This window comes from Microtus pennsylvanicus, chromosome 1, assembly GCF_037038515.1.
Source record: "Microtus pennsylvanicus isolate mMicPen1 chromosome 1, mMicPen1.hap1, whole genome shotgun sequence".
NCBI classification, from domain to species: Eukaryota; Metazoa; Chordata; class Mammalia; order Rodentia; family Cricetidae; genus Microtus; species Microtus pennsylvanicus.
The window spans coordinates 67,389,980-67,407,606 of record NC_134579.1 but is presented as its reverse complement, the minus strand read 5'-3'; the positions used below and the strand labels follow the sequence as shown (position 1 = coordinate 67,407,606).

At 37.5% G+C, this 17,627-nt stretch overlaps 1 protein-coding gene across 3 annotated transcripts in view; it reads left to right on the top strand.

The window, feature by feature from the left end:
• Window positions 1–2,056: 2,056 nt before the first annotated feature.
• The window catches only part of Ostn (osteocrin), a 37,980-nt gene continuing 22,409 nt past the window's right edge, over window positions 2,057–17,627 (top strand). The window contains exons 1-4 of one of the 3 annotated variants that reach the window (XM_075955647.1): window positions 2,082–2,256; window positions 3,213–3,284; window positions 12,882–12,980; window positions 16,312–16,526. In XM_075955647.1, the coding sequence (XP_075811762.1) occupies window positions 12,882–12,980; window positions 16,312–16,526 (314 nt within the window). In that variant the 5' untranslated portion in view covers window positions 2,082–2,256; window positions 3,213–3,284. Of the gene's footprint in view, window positions 2,257–3,194; window positions 3,285–12,881; window positions 12,981–16,311; window positions 16,527–17,627 lie in introns of all 3 variants that reach the window. The other 2 variants (XM_075955656.1, XM_075955639.1) reach the window with 2 other exon arrangements.

The following is a 17,627-nucleotide window of genomic DNA, read 5'->3' as shown; positions in this document are numbered from 1 at the left end:
ATTGTCTCTACCTGGATTCTTCTGTTTTGGTGTCCCTATGATCAATCACATAGTCCTTCAGGACTAGGGATGTTTGTCTTTTAGTGTATCATTTATTGACTCTCTCTTCTAATATGTGCACACTGCTCAAATCACATTATTCTTCATATTCTTTATTTTCTTAGTTTTAACGAACCTCCTCTTTACAGTCAGAATCCCAACTGATAAACATAGCCATTGCCAGGTCCTGGTCCCATCACATTCAGGCTAGAGGACTTGTGCTATGCTTTTTTAAAATGATGTGCTGTGTTTCTTTGCTGTTAATTGTGAATAATACCTCCTTGGCAAGGCTGTTATCTGAATAGAAAAAGGATCTGCTCACTGAAAAGCCTTCGATAATAGTTTCTCTTTCTTGTTTTAATTTAACTTTCACTCAGTGCCTATTTTCTTCATCTTTATAAATCTTTGCATGTTAGCCCTCTTCTCTCCTTTACAAGATAATGCAAACCACAAAAGCAAGCCCCACAGAACTGTGCAATGTACAGAAGCCTGTACAAATGACTTAAATGTACCATAGTTGTGTTCCTGGAATAAACTGCTGCTATTTTTTTTTTTACTGCTGTAGAACAGTTAAGTCAAATTTTGAATTAGGTCAACAAAATCCACAAATAGGCTGGAATCTTTGGACTGTGTAACAACAAGAGATCTGGAATAAATCAGCTGCAGATATCACTTGTCAGAATGCTAAGGCGGTGGGATGCCATAGATCCTGGTTGTGGTAGCATCATGATACATTCATTAAAACTATATTGAGAGTTTTCCATCATGTGGATTCAAGCTTAACATAATTGTTTTATGTCAATAATATCTAAACAAGATTCCAAAATTAGGCTATATTTTTATCTTGACTTGTGAACCTCTGCTTCTGACTGCTCAGATTTCAGGCTTGTTGAGACATATGCTGTCCCTGGAAGCCCTTCATAAAAACAAAACATTTTACTGTACCAACATTTCAGAGTGTTCTGGTCAGTTTGCCTGTGTAACTCCAAATTAACCATGCAATATTTCCCATGACAGTGAGTAGTATTTTAAATGGCTTGTAAGCAAAACCAAAAAGAACAAATTGGTTTCTATTGGTGCAAAAATATAATCTGGTTTAGATTCTCTTTGGTAGCTTTTGAAATAGACAGAATACAACCACAGGCAGAGAATTGGATGTGGACATAAAATTGCATTTGTAATCTAGCTCAGACAGCGTTCTTAGCTGTGTGTCCTCACTAAAAAAGTGAATTTTTGACCCTCTCCTTACTCTATCTGATAAACAGAGACCCACAACGAATCAAACAAGCCCATGATGATCGAATAACACACCATGCACATATAAATCCAATCATTTCTTTTTACTAACGCCCTTGTGCAGAAAAATGTGATTTTTCAGGAGATGAAGGAAACCTTAAGAAAGAGAAAGAAAGTTTTGGTTGAAACGAAGTTATAATAAAAGAGAAGAAGAGCAGGATAAAGGTGTCTATCCCTCTGTATTTATATCACACTGTAGCATTTTTTGGTTAGTGACAGGCTTCCTAGTACAGCCATGTCAATTAAGATGTGCCTGTCTGTTTCACTGACACACCACAGTGCACCTGAGGTTCAAATTACCCATTGTTTCTGAAGACAATCATGTAATAGAAAGGTCCCAAACTACACCATACTACAGTTTATGTCTGACTCCAATCTTTTGAAATCTTGCTGCGAAATGCCCTGGTGACTTTCACAAATCTTTGTGTATTTAATTGCCCAAATACAAACTTTAATAGTCAAATCTGGACTCAAACCACTGGTAGAGGTGATGCATCTGAAGCTGAGCACGAAGCTAAGTGTGCACTTAGTTTTTCCAGAGTGCAGCTGCTCAAATGCCACAATGAAAACAAAATAGATAGAACAGATGTGAAAAAGAAAAGAAATGAGGAGAGGGAGAGAGGGGGAGTAGAGAGGAGAGATTGGAAAGAAGGGAGGGACCTAGGAGGAGGGTGGGCAAAAGGAGAGAGAGAGAGAGAGAGAGAGAGAGAGAGAGAGAGAGAGAGAGAGAGAGAGAGTTAGGGAAAGAAATGTTCCGTGGAAAATCTGTAGAACTGATGTAAGAGAAAGCAAGGACAGGGGCTGGAGCAAGTGAAGTGGAACTGCGACTATAAAAACACGGAAGGAAACTCACCATCAGGGCTAAGTTTGGGATAAACTGCAGACAGGACTCTGTAGTTAGGAGTTCCGACTTCTCACAAGGTAAGCAAAATGTGAAAACTGATAAAGAACTCGGGGTCAAGTTTCTCTTTTAACTATTGCATGTATTTTCACATCCTTGTAAAACTATTTCATGCATGCCTTGATTCTGCTAAAATTAGAAGTGGCTTCTGATAAATTTTCCTCTCTGAATAGTAGAAAAATCTCGTATTTTTTGTAGAGCAAATTGATAAAGATACTTGTGAGACCCTTACATTGATTTGCATTTTTTCTTTCTTTTTATTTTTTTTCCATTTCAAAATCAAGGAAAAAGAACACAGGAGAAATGCTTATGGTTTTATTCCTCTTTCATCTCAGATGTTAAGTATAAAGAAATGTCTTAATGTACAAATGGTCACATTTAAAGAATTTGCATAGATGACAAGGTTTTCCTTTCATCCAGATTTCTGGCAAAACTAGAACTTAAGGATAGCTCTAAAAATCAAATTCTATATATGTAAATCCTGGAACATCCTTTTTATCTTATTAGAAAAATTGAATATAATAATAGCAACAAAGTTACAGTAGTCTTACATAAGGTTTATTGCTCAGTATTTGAAATGTTCCTGCTACTTACTAATTGAATTGTTAATAATTTAATATATATTTTGTGCGCTCATTGAGAGCACATCAAAAATATGCTTCTGGTTTTCATCACTAAAATAAAACATAGGTATGTATTCAATCAATTGAAGTCTTACAGTTAAAAAAAATTCTTCCTCTGAATCATATGTGTGGTTTATTGTAAGTGTGGGGATATCTTATTGTTTAGACATGGGATTACTATGTTTCTGACCCATCCTTCTAGAGATAGATTATGACAATTTAAATGTCCACATAATTGCAGAATTAACAGAATCACCTATAAAGTTCTACCCCCAAATCAACAATGCATTATGTACATTCTCTTTTCTTTCCTTTGGTACATTTCACACTCTGAGGGGATTTTCTCCAAGCAGAGCCTCTGCAGAGAGCTCCAATCTCCACTATAACTGAATTACACTGTAGCTTCATTCAAGCAGTTAACGAATGTAAGTGTGGCATTCTCTTTTTCTCAGGGTTTTAAAGGAGTTATATAAAAGTGAGTTCTAAGCAGTGGAGAAAAAGCTGTCTTTGTGTGAGTAGATATAAGAACCTCTGAGATATGATTTATTTTTATTTCTTGTTCAAATGCTCTCAGTGATTTTGATACCTGTTTAATAAACTTAGATCAGTTGGTTTGTCTCAAAAGAAAATAAATCAAAAGTATTGTTTTAGTTCTGTCCCATGTTTTTCTATGCACTTCAGGTGAGCCTTGAGCATAAACCAGGACTTGGAGATGTTTTATTGTTGAACAGAGTAAATACAAGGTGCAAGAGCATGAGATGGCAGATTGGCCAGGAAGCTACTTTATCAGTCACTCTGCCCACATTAGAGAATAAAAATCCAGATGTGACATCATTTAACTTCTGTCAGTATTTCAACTTCTGTGTTCTGACATACCCTCTAGTCAAGTCTTACACTTTGATTCATTGGTGCAGCCAAAGAAACATAATCCTTAGATTCTGGTCACCAGACTTCTAGCACCAGTCCCAAGTAATAACTCCCTCAAACATTTCAATTTCCTGGGGCTTTTCATAGTACAACTGAAGTAGGTAGAGTTGCCATCGGAGAGTAATGTCCTCTCCTGACCCTGGACCACTCTAAGAATACACATAAGCTGGACAGTGGCTTCAATGTAAGTCAATCTTCAGGTTATAGATCCCCACCCCCACCCCTTCTCCAATTAAATCCAATGATGCACTCCAGGATAGTGACCTAATCAACATTACTTGGCAATAGTTGCTCCTGGTTTTGGCTGTCTTGAACCAATTTTTAGTTCGGTATTGCCCTTTCTTCCTTCCAGATGTCCCACGATGAAGGCTAAGGCGTAAGTCACAAACAATCCCACACTAGTTTGGAATTATAATTAATAGAATGGTTATTTATTTAAAGGGGAAAAACTTCCAGATCACCGTCCCAGACAACAGCCCTCGGAGCAATCAGGAAAGGAGTCTAGTCACCGGAAGTGGAGCAGGAAGTAAGAGAGAGAGGAGGGAAGTGGCCGCTTTTTTAAAGAGAGAGATCATGCCCCAATTGGCTGGTATCTCAGCGGCTATTGCCTGGAGGAGCGGAAGGAACTCCTGCAACACCATGAGCCCAGAACTTAAAAATAAGCATCCTTTCCCTGCACCCACAGTGCCTGCCATCCTTACCTCTCCTTCCACCCACAGTGCCTGCCATCCTTACCTCTCCTTCCACCCACAGTGCCTATCATAATTCCCCACCACCACCAACAACATTGCCCTGCCATCCCTTACCCTCCCTGCACCCATAGTGTCTGCCATTCTTTCCCCTGCTCACACAGGCATTACTTACCTCAACTTTGATCAAGTTCTTTTCATTCTCTCTAAGTCTCACTTTCCTACCTAGAAGTTGCTAAATTCAGGGATGTCTAGCATCTAGCTCTCCTTTTCCAAAATTCCATATTCCTATGAAACTTAAGGGCCTAAACATCAAAACTGTGCTTTAAAAACATTTAGTATTGAAAATTCACTTTGGTTAATATGGTTAAATCTTAATGAGTAATTATGCCTTGTGTACAAATGAGATATCTTCTCTTTATTTTCTACCCAGGGGTACTGTCTAAAACTGGATGCAAGTATTTTCATGGAAATAGTACAGTTGAAAGTGAAGAACAGTACACTAAGTATTACAGTGACTGCTACTAGGAAATAGTGACTCTATTTTACTGTTCCTTTTAATTTAATATATTTTAATTAAAATATAATTGTATTCTTTCTTGTCTTTCTTTCCCTCCTATCAACCACCCCTACACACCCCTGTTGTCTTCCCCTTAAATTGATGACCAAGTTTTCTTTGATTATCACCAGTACATATATATAAATAGACACATAAATATAAATATAATCTGCTGAATTCATTATTGTTATTGTGTGCAAATGATTCTAGGGCTGACCACTGTATATTGGATAACGAACTAGCGAGCTCATCTATGGGACAGGCTAATTCTCTGTCTTTCACCAGTTGATAATATTTTCATTATTATATTCTCAATTCTACCTCTATACCATGTTTCTAGATTCTAGGGAATAATTTGACCCATATATTTCAAGGTCAAGTATTATAGTTTTTATAAAACTTCGAAGTAAGAAATATTTTAAAAAGTTGCCACATTTTAAAGGATGATAAAACTGTTTATTAGGAAATGGCTGTTGCTTGTGAGTTTACATGAAATGTTTCTAATTTTCACAATAAATCAATAGAGTGAATCTCTGTTCCCCTCCCAAATGAAAATGTCAAAGAGCAAGACTGAGAAACACGCCTTGCCAGAGCTCTGATCCCATGCTGTGTAAGCTGAGACCTTGCACATCTCCACACCTTCCCTTTGTTTTGGTAGGAAGTTTAGGAGCAACACTAGGGGTTAGGAGGTCACAGTCTTGTGGAAACTTGGCCCATCTCAGTTCATCAACCTCTAGCAAAGGAATGACGATGCTTTCTACACTAATCTAACTTGATGGCTGCATGCACAAAAATGATGCAGGATAATTTTGAAAGTATTCATGTTTTATTATACTATGCAAAAGTTCTTTGAAGATTATGCAAACACTGCAGAAAGAATCTGCTTTTGCAAGAAGAAATCTGTGGGCAGAGCAAGCAGGCAACTTGAGTTGGGCAGGTGTCCATTTCTAGATCCCTCGTTCCTAGCTTACAAAATATGATTAATGAATGCATCCAGTTTCTAAGCAATATGGAATTCATATTTACCCTTTTTATGTACATCTAGAGTGTATTTTTATTGATTATATTGGCTAATTTTATGTCACATAAATGTAAGATTAATATTAAGTATTACATGGGTCAAGGGAGAGTAAAGAATGAAGTTGTAAAAGTCTACTTCATTCTGAACATTTCATGTCTAATGCTTAACTTCACTTATTCAACTTGAGCCTTTTAAGACCTTTTTATCCTATGTTTTCAGTGCATCCAATCCATATGTTAGGGTGCAGGTCTGTCAGCTTTTTCTCTATCCATGGTGTCATGGGTTCTATTTTGTCCCATTGATGAGTATAAGAATTAAACAATTTAGATTCCTTAGAAGATTCAGCTACAGTCACAGGCTGAAGTTTTTCTGGCCATAGGTATCATTGTTTTACGTCATTGTTTAATTGTTTAGAGGTCTAATTGCCAGTTAGAATGTAACAGGTCATCTTAGATGGAGGAGTGATTACTGTGGGGTCTAGCGTGCATCACTTGCAGAGACCAGAATGTGGAATGGTAGTGAGTGTGAGTGAACTCCAGAATGGGTTTAATCCAAGTTATCGTTAGTGGAAAAGCTTGCCTTTCTTTTCCCTTAGCCTAACTTAGTGTGTTGAGTTAGCTTCCATAGCAACTCGCCTGGGTTATCAATATGTACTGTGCATTTGTGCTTACCTACCAACAGCTATGGCCACTTAATTAAGCACATACTGTTGACTGCCCAGCATTTGGCATTGTGTGTATATGGACTGGTCAACATGGCACAGCCCCTGCCCTCAAGTACCTTATAAACACAGCCAGATCTCTTTGTTAAGAGATCTAAAGGTTTTCTTGGTGGTGGTAGTGGGGTCGTTCTTTAAAGAGCCATGGTAAGCTGCTGCCTTCTTTATTTCTTTGAAAGCATTCTGATTGCAAGGACTTTTCATTCCAGAGGCATTTAATACAAGTTTTATTGTTCCAAAAGTGGAGAGCAACAAAAGATGAAAATTGTGTCTAAATAAAGAAAATCAGTGGATACATAAGCACTAGCAAATTATCATCCTTCCCTAATTGTCACACTCAGGGGAAGTCATTATAAATGCTTTCATAAAGACCTCCCTAGAGTTGAACTTTTTTGGGGGGAGGGGGGAGATGGAAAAGTGTTTTACTTTTATACAACTAGGTTATATTGAAAGAGCACGAAACTCTCTGAAAATGAGGGCTGTTGCTCTGGCTCTTATTTCTCTGGCTTCACAGCTCTGGAAAAGCTTTTCCTGTAAACAGAACAATGGGGGAGGGAGGGAGGGAGGGAGGGAGGGAGGGAGGGAGGGAGGGAGGGGGAGGGAGGGAGGGAGGGGGAGGGAGGGAGGGAGGGAGGGAGGGAGAGAGAGAGGGAGAGAAAGAGGGAGGGAGAGAGAGGGAGGGAGGGAGAGAGAGAGAGAGAGAGAGAGAGAGAGAGAGAGAGAGAGAGAGAGAGAGATAATACACCCACTGTTCTAATTCTCAAATAATCCATGTACTACTCACTAGCAGTCTCAATTTGACCTTTTCAGAATTGCATCCACAACAGAAAGTAAACTGTGTGAACCACCATCACAGAAGCAATGGTCCAGTGTTGGTGAACTTATTGCTGGGTTTTACTTCTAAACCATCCATTAGTTCATTAGCAAGCTTTTGGGAATGATACTATATGAAAATTGCAAGGACATGTGGGTACTTATTATTGGTGCAGAGTGAAACGCCTCAAAATTTCTAAATGAAACCCTCTTAATTATTGTAGCGATAAAGTCAGTATCCACTAAGGTTACGGGTTTTTGAGGAAATACTAGAGTGATTGTTTTATCTTTATAGATTGTTTTCTAGATACAGGGGAAATAGCCAGGCAATACTTCAAAGACTACACGGGTTAAAAAACTTGCCTCTGAAGAAAGAATGAAGCATTGTGCTATCCTATCCCCTCTAAAGCCAACAGTGAGGTGGGAACTATAATGCCAATCAAATGAAGCCACACACTGAACTTTCCTCTCTGAATTTCCCAGAGCAGCTGTCACTTTGGTGCCATGGAACCTGGAACTCATTGCAGTTATTTTTGTTTTAACACTGTGCGTGGATAAATTGAAAGATTTATCCATGATCCAAAAGGAGAAAACCAAATAAATATACAAATAAACATTTTTTTTGTTTCTATGTTTATTGAGTGTCTTTTAGCCATTTGAACTTCTTCTGTTAAGAATTCTCTGTTCAGTTCAGTGCCCCATTTTTTAATTGGGTTAATTAGCATTTTAAAGTCTAGTTTCTTGAGTTCTTTATATATTTTGGAGATCAGACCTTTGTCTGTTGCGGGGTTGGTAAAGATCTTCTCCCAGTCAGTAGGTTGCCTTTTTGTCTTAGTGACAGTGTCCTTTGCTTTACAGAAGTTTCTCAGTTTTAGTAGGTCCCATTTATTCAATGTTGCCCTTAATGTCTGTGCTGCTGGGGTTATACCTAGGAAGCGATCTCCTGTGCCCATATGTTGTAGGGTATTTCCCACTTTCTCTTCTATCAGGTTCAGTGTGTTCGGACTGATATTGAGGTCTTTAATCCATTTGGACTTGAGTTTTGTGCATGGTGATAGATATGGGTCTATTTTCATTCTTCTACAGGTGGAGATAGTGTCTCATGTAATTCCAGATTTAGATTCCAGGCACAAACCACCATGGCCAGTATATGTTTGGCTGAGCATTGATCAGAGGGCTTCGTGTATGTTAGACAAACACCCCACCAACTGAGTTATATCCACAACCCCACAAGTTAACATTTTGTAATACATGGATATAGCACATCTCATCAACTCTTCCTTATATTTACAGTGGAAAGTAGTTAAGAAAATGTGTAAATTATTGAAAATTTGAATAAAAATTATTCAGTTTCAAGCTCATTTTTTTTTTGCTGAAAACGAGGGTGGATAGATTCTGGCTTAAATGTTTTCAATTTAGTTATTAGAGCAAATTAAAAATTTCCAGATGCTATTAAAATTCACCCACAGAATTACCATCATTGTGAACTCCAAAGTTTAGGTCAACTCTCCAAAAGTAAATTGATTATTATAAAGTTTCAAACTGAAGAGACCTTTAATCATCTGATGAGTTTGTTTCAACGGTAACCTTTAAGCACTGGTATTTTAAGAGTCTTATTAGTTCCAAGGTTTATGAGATCAGCTATCATCTCCTTGGGCTTCTGCTTTTGCAGAACATTTTGTTATAACTTATGACAAGTCATTATAACATGAAGAGGATGAAGTGACCCCCACCCTTCTCCCCTTTGCTCTCCTTTTTGCTCCCTACCCTGTGAACCCTTCGTTCACAGACGGAAACACCTTAATTCCCACTCAACTATCTTTTGCTGGGTTCAATCAAAATGCAGGAAAGCTCAGCGCTGTTGTACTTCCACAATTCATCGTATTTTAAAGAATGAATAGTGCGCATTGTTTCTCCAATGGAGATGACAACACTCCATATTTCTCCACATTGATCTATGTGCGCTCCACTCCTCCAGACTTGGGTGGGAGGTCCTTTCCAGACATAAGATGTCACATGTAGAAAGTCTAAGGCACAGCTTCAGATAGTTCACAAAGAAAATGTCGATTTATCCAGATGTATTAAATAATTCAAGTGCAATATATAGCATAAAATAGGATGGAATATTTAACATCATAATTTTTATTATAATAAATAGTATGCAGGAATACTAAAATGTAGCATATAAAATACAAGAACCCAATTGCTTGCAAATAAAATACCTACAAAATCCTAGAAGGCAGATTCCACACCCTCTGTCTATTTTGGAATTCTTTATTACTCCAAGGAATATAATTCAAAAGCTACTCAGTTAAAAGGAGGAGTCTAACTGTTACACACCCAAATTTTAGTACTTGGGAGAGTAAAGCAGAATAATTATGAGTTCAAATTTACCCTAGGCTACATGTTTTTAAAGAAAAGAAAAAAAAGCTAATGTGTTAAACATTTTTTTTAAATGTGGAAACACTTCAGCTTTGGTAAATTCATATAGTTAAAGAATTCTTTTAAAGGTTCCTTCTGTGATTTGGAGAACACATTGGACCCTAGGGGTGTTTAAATCATGAGCTATATTTATTCACTATCAACAAAATAGAGAAATGGGGCTAAACCTGGTCTTTTCCTTTCCTCCCTATAATTTCCGCTGTTTCTAATTTTGTAGCAATTGAGTTTCAATGAGTTAATCCAATGTCTCTTGTTTGGCAGGTGCCAGAGTCCTTGTTTATATTAGTGTACAAAGTGCCATATTTAGAAACTCAGCCTGTTGGTTTATTGGCTCTAAAACATTAAATACATGTATTTAAACTTAGCATTTATTTTTACACCTCCCTATCCAAAGGATTGGGATGTGGTTATCTGTTAGAGGACACATTAAAACTATTTTTTCTATATACGCCCAAGCTCCAAAATACATGTTTCAGATGTAATCATCAATATTACAAACACCATCATTCTGTTACATTTACAGGCCCGTGGGCATGAAGGGAACTTTGGTTAGCAAGATGTTTGTGAAAGTAGCTAAAGGAAATCCACATGGAAAGACTTATAAAACAGGGCAACTTGGCACTTTGAAAACTATTTTTAGCATAATTAAAAATGGAGGGAAGTGAACACAATTGTAATTTATCTTTGACTAAATGAGAGAGTGTTACTTTAAAAAGTAGATATATACAAAATATGAGATTGTTTTCAAATAAAGCTATGCTTTTAAAATGTCTTCCTCTGTATAGATGAATGTAAAAGAAATATCAGCAAAATCAGTAAAAAAATATTAATGAAGAATGCCTGGTGTTCTAAAAGAAAAGCTAATATAATTTTGGTTGATATTTCAATCAAATGATCACTACTGTCATTTCTCAAGATGTATGTTTTTATATTTGGAAATATGATCTCATTTATCATTTTCCAATGGTCACTGAAAAACTCAACTGAATACCAACTTAACAAACAGAGAACACAAAATAAAGTGTTTTATTTCAAGAGATGATAGAATACAGACAAGAAGTTAGAGACTGGTATTAATAACAAGACACCAAAAGAAAATAATTAATGCTATAATGAACAAAGAGTTTAATCTCAATTTTATTACATTTGATAAAAGAAATGTTTTATATATATATTATAAAGATATTTTTCTCCATCTTGAATCTTAAGCAGGACACATAATAGAAATGTTCCTTTGTCTATGCAAAATCACAATTCATGTTGTAGCATGTAACACAACTACTCAGATCTAGAGTCAAGTTTCACAGCAACAAGAAGGAAGTATAAAGTTGGGGGACACATAAACATATATGCAGTTACCAAAGCAATATAGAAAAATGCCACATAGTGGTACTTCCATGTACCAAACCTAAGCAATGCATGTGACAACAGCATTATGGGTAAATCAATTCCACCCTGCAGGAACTCTTTTGATGTAGGAATTACTTCTCACCTCATACATATGAAAATTGAAGTTCAAGAGAGTTAAATAATCTTTGTCCAAGATCACAGCAATACTAAACAAAGTGAGACTCAAAACCATCCTTCAAAACTCAAAGTCCTTTTCCCTTTGCCCCAGAAGGGTATATATTTGTCATGTATATATATTACACTTCTATATCCACCCAAAAGAATTTCTTTGAAATCTATATCTCGGGATAAATAACTAAAGTCGTCTGTTTTAATAGTAATATGAATCTAATTCATTTACTCTAAGCTCATAGTTTGAATGCCATTCAGTTAACCCAGCCATTTTCTCTTGGATAGAGTACATGAACTGATTCTGAATGTTTGCTATTAAAACTAGTGAGTTAATGAACTGTGCCACGCTGTGTCATTACAAGCCTGTGGAAGTTTCTCAAGGTTACACACCTAGAAGTAAAATAAAGGCACAGTTGCTAGAACACAGCTATTTTCAACCTTTACTCTTTGGCCAAGTTTTTCTCACACAACTGTATCCAATTCCAACTTCATCAGGACTTTTGTGATATTGTTTCCAGATACTTCTCTAAAATCTGCAGTGAAGAGATTATTTCTGTTAATGCAATATGTGTGAATGCTACGGTGTTTGTTTTGCAGGACATTAATTTCCCATTGTGCTGTCCCTTGTCTATGAAATATGTATTCATAACTTAGGCTGACTTTTATTTATTTGAGTGTCTGGTTTATGTATGTTACTTATCAGACTTAATTATGTGTTCCAGTTAGTAACTTTTGTCTTATTTACTCATGTTGAAAATATCTCCCATATTGCAATTTGTCTCTTGATTTTGTTATATGTTGAATTTGTTGAATCTTACCACATAAATTTTTTAAATTTTAGAATATTAAATTTTGTCACTTTTTAAATAACATATTCACATTTTGAGTCTTAAACAATCCTGATCAAACACAATAATATAAATGCATTATCTTATTGATTGTGTAGTGTTTTCAAAATTTTTATTCTTTCAGGTATACCATATATTCTGATCCAGAGACCTAAAGCTTTATTCTCTCACATCTGTCAACATTAAGCTACTACCCCCAAAATAAAAGTCATATGACATCGATATCATTTCTTAGATATTTGGTTAGATTTGATTGAATTATTATTATAGCTATATAAATACTATGTATGTTTTATGGAAATGAATCCTTTAGAAAATTCATTACAGGAGGCTGACAGATTTTCTTAGATACTATTTAATTAGATATGCATACCATCACTTAGAAGTGAATGGCTTCACTTCTAACAAGCTTTTCCTTAGCTTCAGTTTTCTGTCTTTATATTTCAAGCTAATTAATATCAACCTCAATGTATCTTGAGCCTAGATGCTGGACCGGAGATTGGCAAGTGCACACTTCATCCTGGCTGTGGTTGTGATGCTGTGGAGCTCAGGAAAGGCGTTCTCTGTGGACGTAGCAACAGAGGTAATGCGAACTAGCTTAGGATGTCACATGCAAAGATGAAGGAGGTGGTTCACCAATGACACTACCCAAGTAAGCATGAGGCCCAGAATTCAGATCCCCAGCACCCACAGGCAAGCTGGGTGAAGCATCAGGCACCTATGGTTCAGGTGCTGGGAGTGTGAAGACAGACCTTCTGGGGCTTAAACTAGCCAGGCTGAGCTAATCAATAAGCTCCAGATTCAGCGAGAGCCCCTATCTTAAAAAAATAAGAGAAAGAAAAATACTTGATGCCAGCCTATGGCCTAGACGTGTGCTCGCGCGCGCGCACGCGCGCGCACACACACACGCATTCACAAGCTCACGCTCACACACACTCACATCGGCATATATGGGCATATTTATATTTTAACAGACACAAGCTGTTTTTACATCATCCAGAAGATACAGCTGACAAATGGCTTCAGAACACAAAATCAAAAACAGAAACATTTCTCTCATTGCCAGTGATATTCAAGGTTGTGAACTTTAAATATATAAATGATGATAACTATTGAATTTAGAGAATGCAGACCATATGACTTATCTAGATTGTGTGTGTGTGTGTGTGTGTGTGTGTGTGTGTGTGTGTGTGTGTGTGTGTTTTAAACAGAGTCTCTCTGTAGCTTTGGAGCTTATCCTGGAACTAGCTCTTGTAGCCCAGGCTGACCTCAAACTCACAGAGATCCGCCTGCCTCTGTCTCCTGAGTGCTGGGATTAAAGGCCTGCGCCACCACCGTCCAGCATTATCTAGATATTTTTTTTAAGAGTTTAAAATAGTTAAGATTTGTATTCATCAAACAAAAAAACATTAAAAGTTAATTTTTACTACAAGCATGTTTTAATTTTATCATGACATCAACATGAAATGTAATTATGTAAAATGTCAGTTGAATGCCGAATTTTCTGTAGTTTTGGCCAAACCTTTTATTACAATAGGAAACAAAACTAGTTTTTATGCTGTGCTAAGTGAAAAAATAAAACACTTTTCAGATGTCTTAGTTTCCTATTTGTCAGACTGTGGCCTTTTGTTCTCCGAAGGAGAAGTTTTTCCCAGGCTTGGTAGGTTGTGACCCTTGGCTTCTGACAGGCAGAGAGCCTGGGGAGTGGTGGTTGACACTAATGTCCAAACATTCCTGCAGGCCACAGCTAATGGGATGTTTTCCTTAAGATGGCAAGTGTAACGGCCCCAGTGCAATCTAAAGATTTTCGCCAGTCTTTAACGGCAACTAGTGGTACAATTCCTGGCCTTAAAGCGTCTGCGATCTTTGGTCTTTAAGGCCTGCCAAATATCTCTGGCATGATTCCAGGGACAACAGTTTGACTTTTCTGGCTGTTTAGTATTCTCTGTCCTCTAGCTCAGATTCCCTGATCTTCCTCACCTTCTCTTTACGTCTGCCATTTTATTTTGTGTCTGCGTTGGATGCTCTCTAGCTGGAGAACTTTCCAGCTGTCTGTTTTTGCAGTGGCTCTTGTCCCAGATGCCTCTGCAGAGAAGGTAACTGCCGTTGCTCTGTGTCCCTACTGCCATTAACTCTGCTACACTCTGCAGCCAACTCCTGTCCTTTCTCTTGCTGAACTTGTCAACTGCTTCTGAAGCTCTGTCTGCCCATCTAACAAGAAAATCAGGCAGAAAATGCCAGTGGAGAGAAGCTTTACACTAGTCCTAATGTTGCTATGGAGAGAGAGGGATACACCGCAGGAAGAAGTCTCTCAGCCAACTTACCAAATGAGCTCAGTGAGCTGAACTACCTGCTTGCACAGCCAGAATTATGGACCATTTACAGCAAATCTTCATGCAGATGAAGGCATATTTACACCAATTGTGGCATTACTAGTTTTATACCAATCACAACAGTAATTTTGCTAAGCCACTCCTCTGACTTGGATAGAGATGATTGCAGGGAAATGTCAGCCCAGCTGACTCGTACCAGATCTTTAGGAGCCAGCATCATGCCTCAGCAGCAAGCAGCTCCCATGGTCATCCAGCTTCCTGCAGTCACCTCTGTGGTATCAGTAATTAAGAACTAGCATAAGGGTAGTCTTTTGACTGGTAATCCATCCTTTTTTTCAAGGCGACCTACTTATATTTATCAGTTTTCACTTAGGGAGTTGAATCTCTCCACCCCCTATTATTAATAATAATAACTCATAGGGAAATAAATATCACAGAGGGTATCTTAAATAAGAAATTATTAAAAATTAATATCAATTGTAAGCCGCATGGTAATGATGTTAGCAATCCCACAGCGAAATAGGACTCCATAATCAGTCTCATTTTGGTCAATATTATACATTGTGATTTAACATTCTTTCTCTCCTAATCTCTGTTGTGATCTACCTTGTGACACATGGAAGCGTGTAGTAAAAGGGAGACATGCTGGAGCTCGAATTTCCATCTGGAGCATCATCTCAGGCACCTATAACAGATGTGTTATTCCTTAACAGTAAGGGAGTCTGAGGCTTACCAAAAGGAGAATTCTAAAATTCTGTTACTGGACTAGAGAAGGGAAAAGAGAGTTCCCACACTCACTCATCCATTTCTAACGTGCATGAAGTACGCAGAGAAAACATACATATCAGATAAATTAAGAAAATATGCCTGTAACAGTATTGTTATTGGGGTAGTTCTACACATTGTTTATAATTTTTAATAAATCACATAGACTGAGATATTAATTTCCTTGGGCAGAGAAACAGGATTTATTTATTTTTTGCATCCCTTTAACCTAATGCAGAACGTGGAATGCAATGGAGTGTTAGCAGGTTACAGAGAAGATGAATGAATTGAGGAAGTAAAATGGCATGACATTTAGAGTTTTGCTTTCAGAAAAAAAATGCTCAGATTTTTTTTTTTTTGTTACGAGAAAAATACTGGGATAGGCATAAAGAAAAAGAAATAAAAGCTTAGGCCATGACTCTCAAATTACTTTCACTTAATGGAAAACATAACTTTGTTGTAACAGATACTCTTTAGAGTAAGATGTGGAGAGTCACATGAGAAAGAGGTGCAGGGCAAGCGCCATGGTGCGCAGGGAAGGGCGCTGCTCTTTTGAGGGTTAAATCTGAAAGACTAAGCAGTAAAGATGTCAAATTTTAGAAAAAAAGCCTGGGTTTTTCCCCCTTGGGTATATCCTTCTCTGTATGTTTCAGTCCCCCAAAGTCTAGTTATTTTTTTTTCTAAAACATAACCGCAAGACATCATAAAATGAGCAACAGGCTTATCATCTAGCGGTAGAAAATGCCCAGTGGCAGTTTTGTGCATCCTTGCTTTCCACTGTCTAAATGAGTGAGCCCACCTTTCTCTGCCCTGTAGGCTTCTGAGTTTGGAGCAGCAGGCTTGCAATCACCAGCCACAGGCAGGGAAGAGAAATCAGCCACCGACCTTGCAGCTAAGCTCCTGCTTCTTGATGAACTCGTGTCCTTGGAGAATGATGTATATGAGACCAAGAAGAAGAGGAGTTTTCCTGGCTTTGGGTCTCCCCTTGACAGACTCTCAGCTGGGTCTGTAGAGCACAAAGGGAAGCAGAGGTAGGTGAGCAAGGAAAATTACCCCACTGTCTGATTCTTTCATTCTAGGGTCTGTAACAAGACCCCACACTTAAAACACTGTGGACAACTTGAAAGTGAGCAGAAATTGCATGTGCTGGCCAACTTGTTGGTTCAATGATGATTTGAGGGGTAAATGCTTTGGAAGTAATGCTAGGGTGATGTGCTGGAATAGCTTATTGTGCTTCCTAAGGGAGATACTGCTCACAGATTAAAAAAAAATAATTAGTTGACAGGCAGTGGTGGAGCACATCTTTAATACCAGCACAGAGATAGGTGAATCTATGTGAGTTTGAGGCCAGCCTGGTCTATAGAGCCAGTTCCAGAGCTGATTCCATGACTACTGGGAAACCCTGTTTCAGAAAACTAAAAACAAAACAAACAAAAGTTACTTGAGGACATTATTAGTTATGGCAGATAAGGGTCAATGTGTATGTGACAGGAAAGGTCCTCCAGTCACTTGAGAGTGATATTTCAAAGGCACAACCAGAGTGTTTTCAAGTTATCCTTAATACAGGGCTTCATAAAACAATGTGAATTATTTCATCTCCTATAGCAAGAAACAGCATACACTCAAATTTTGTTTCAGAACATATGTTTAAATTAAATTTCTTCTCTCTTCTGGCCATGTGTCTCATACAAAATCCTCCATAATTCCCAGTTTATCTCTCTCTAAAATGGATATAAGTACTTACTATTTTACTATCTGGTTTTACATATAAAATCAGGTGACCTAATCAAATGGAAGTGTTTGTAAGCTACTAATCATTATGACAGAATTATAATATATTCATTGATGTCCTCCCTTAATTAATAATTAAAGAATCGTTGATTTACTCTCAATACTGTTAAAGCACCATCCTACACACGTCATTTTCAATCCTCCATATCCGTTCCTCTTGCTGTGTATTTCCCATTACAGTGGCATACGAGTTCCCTTGTACCACATCTAATAGCGGCCTTCCATGTTTTACTATCTTATAAGTTCTGCTTTTATATGACATAAGTATTTCCCCTCCCTAGGGCTTCTCTGATTCCAATCTAAATTATTTGTTTTCCATATTGATTCTTTCTCTGCTCTTT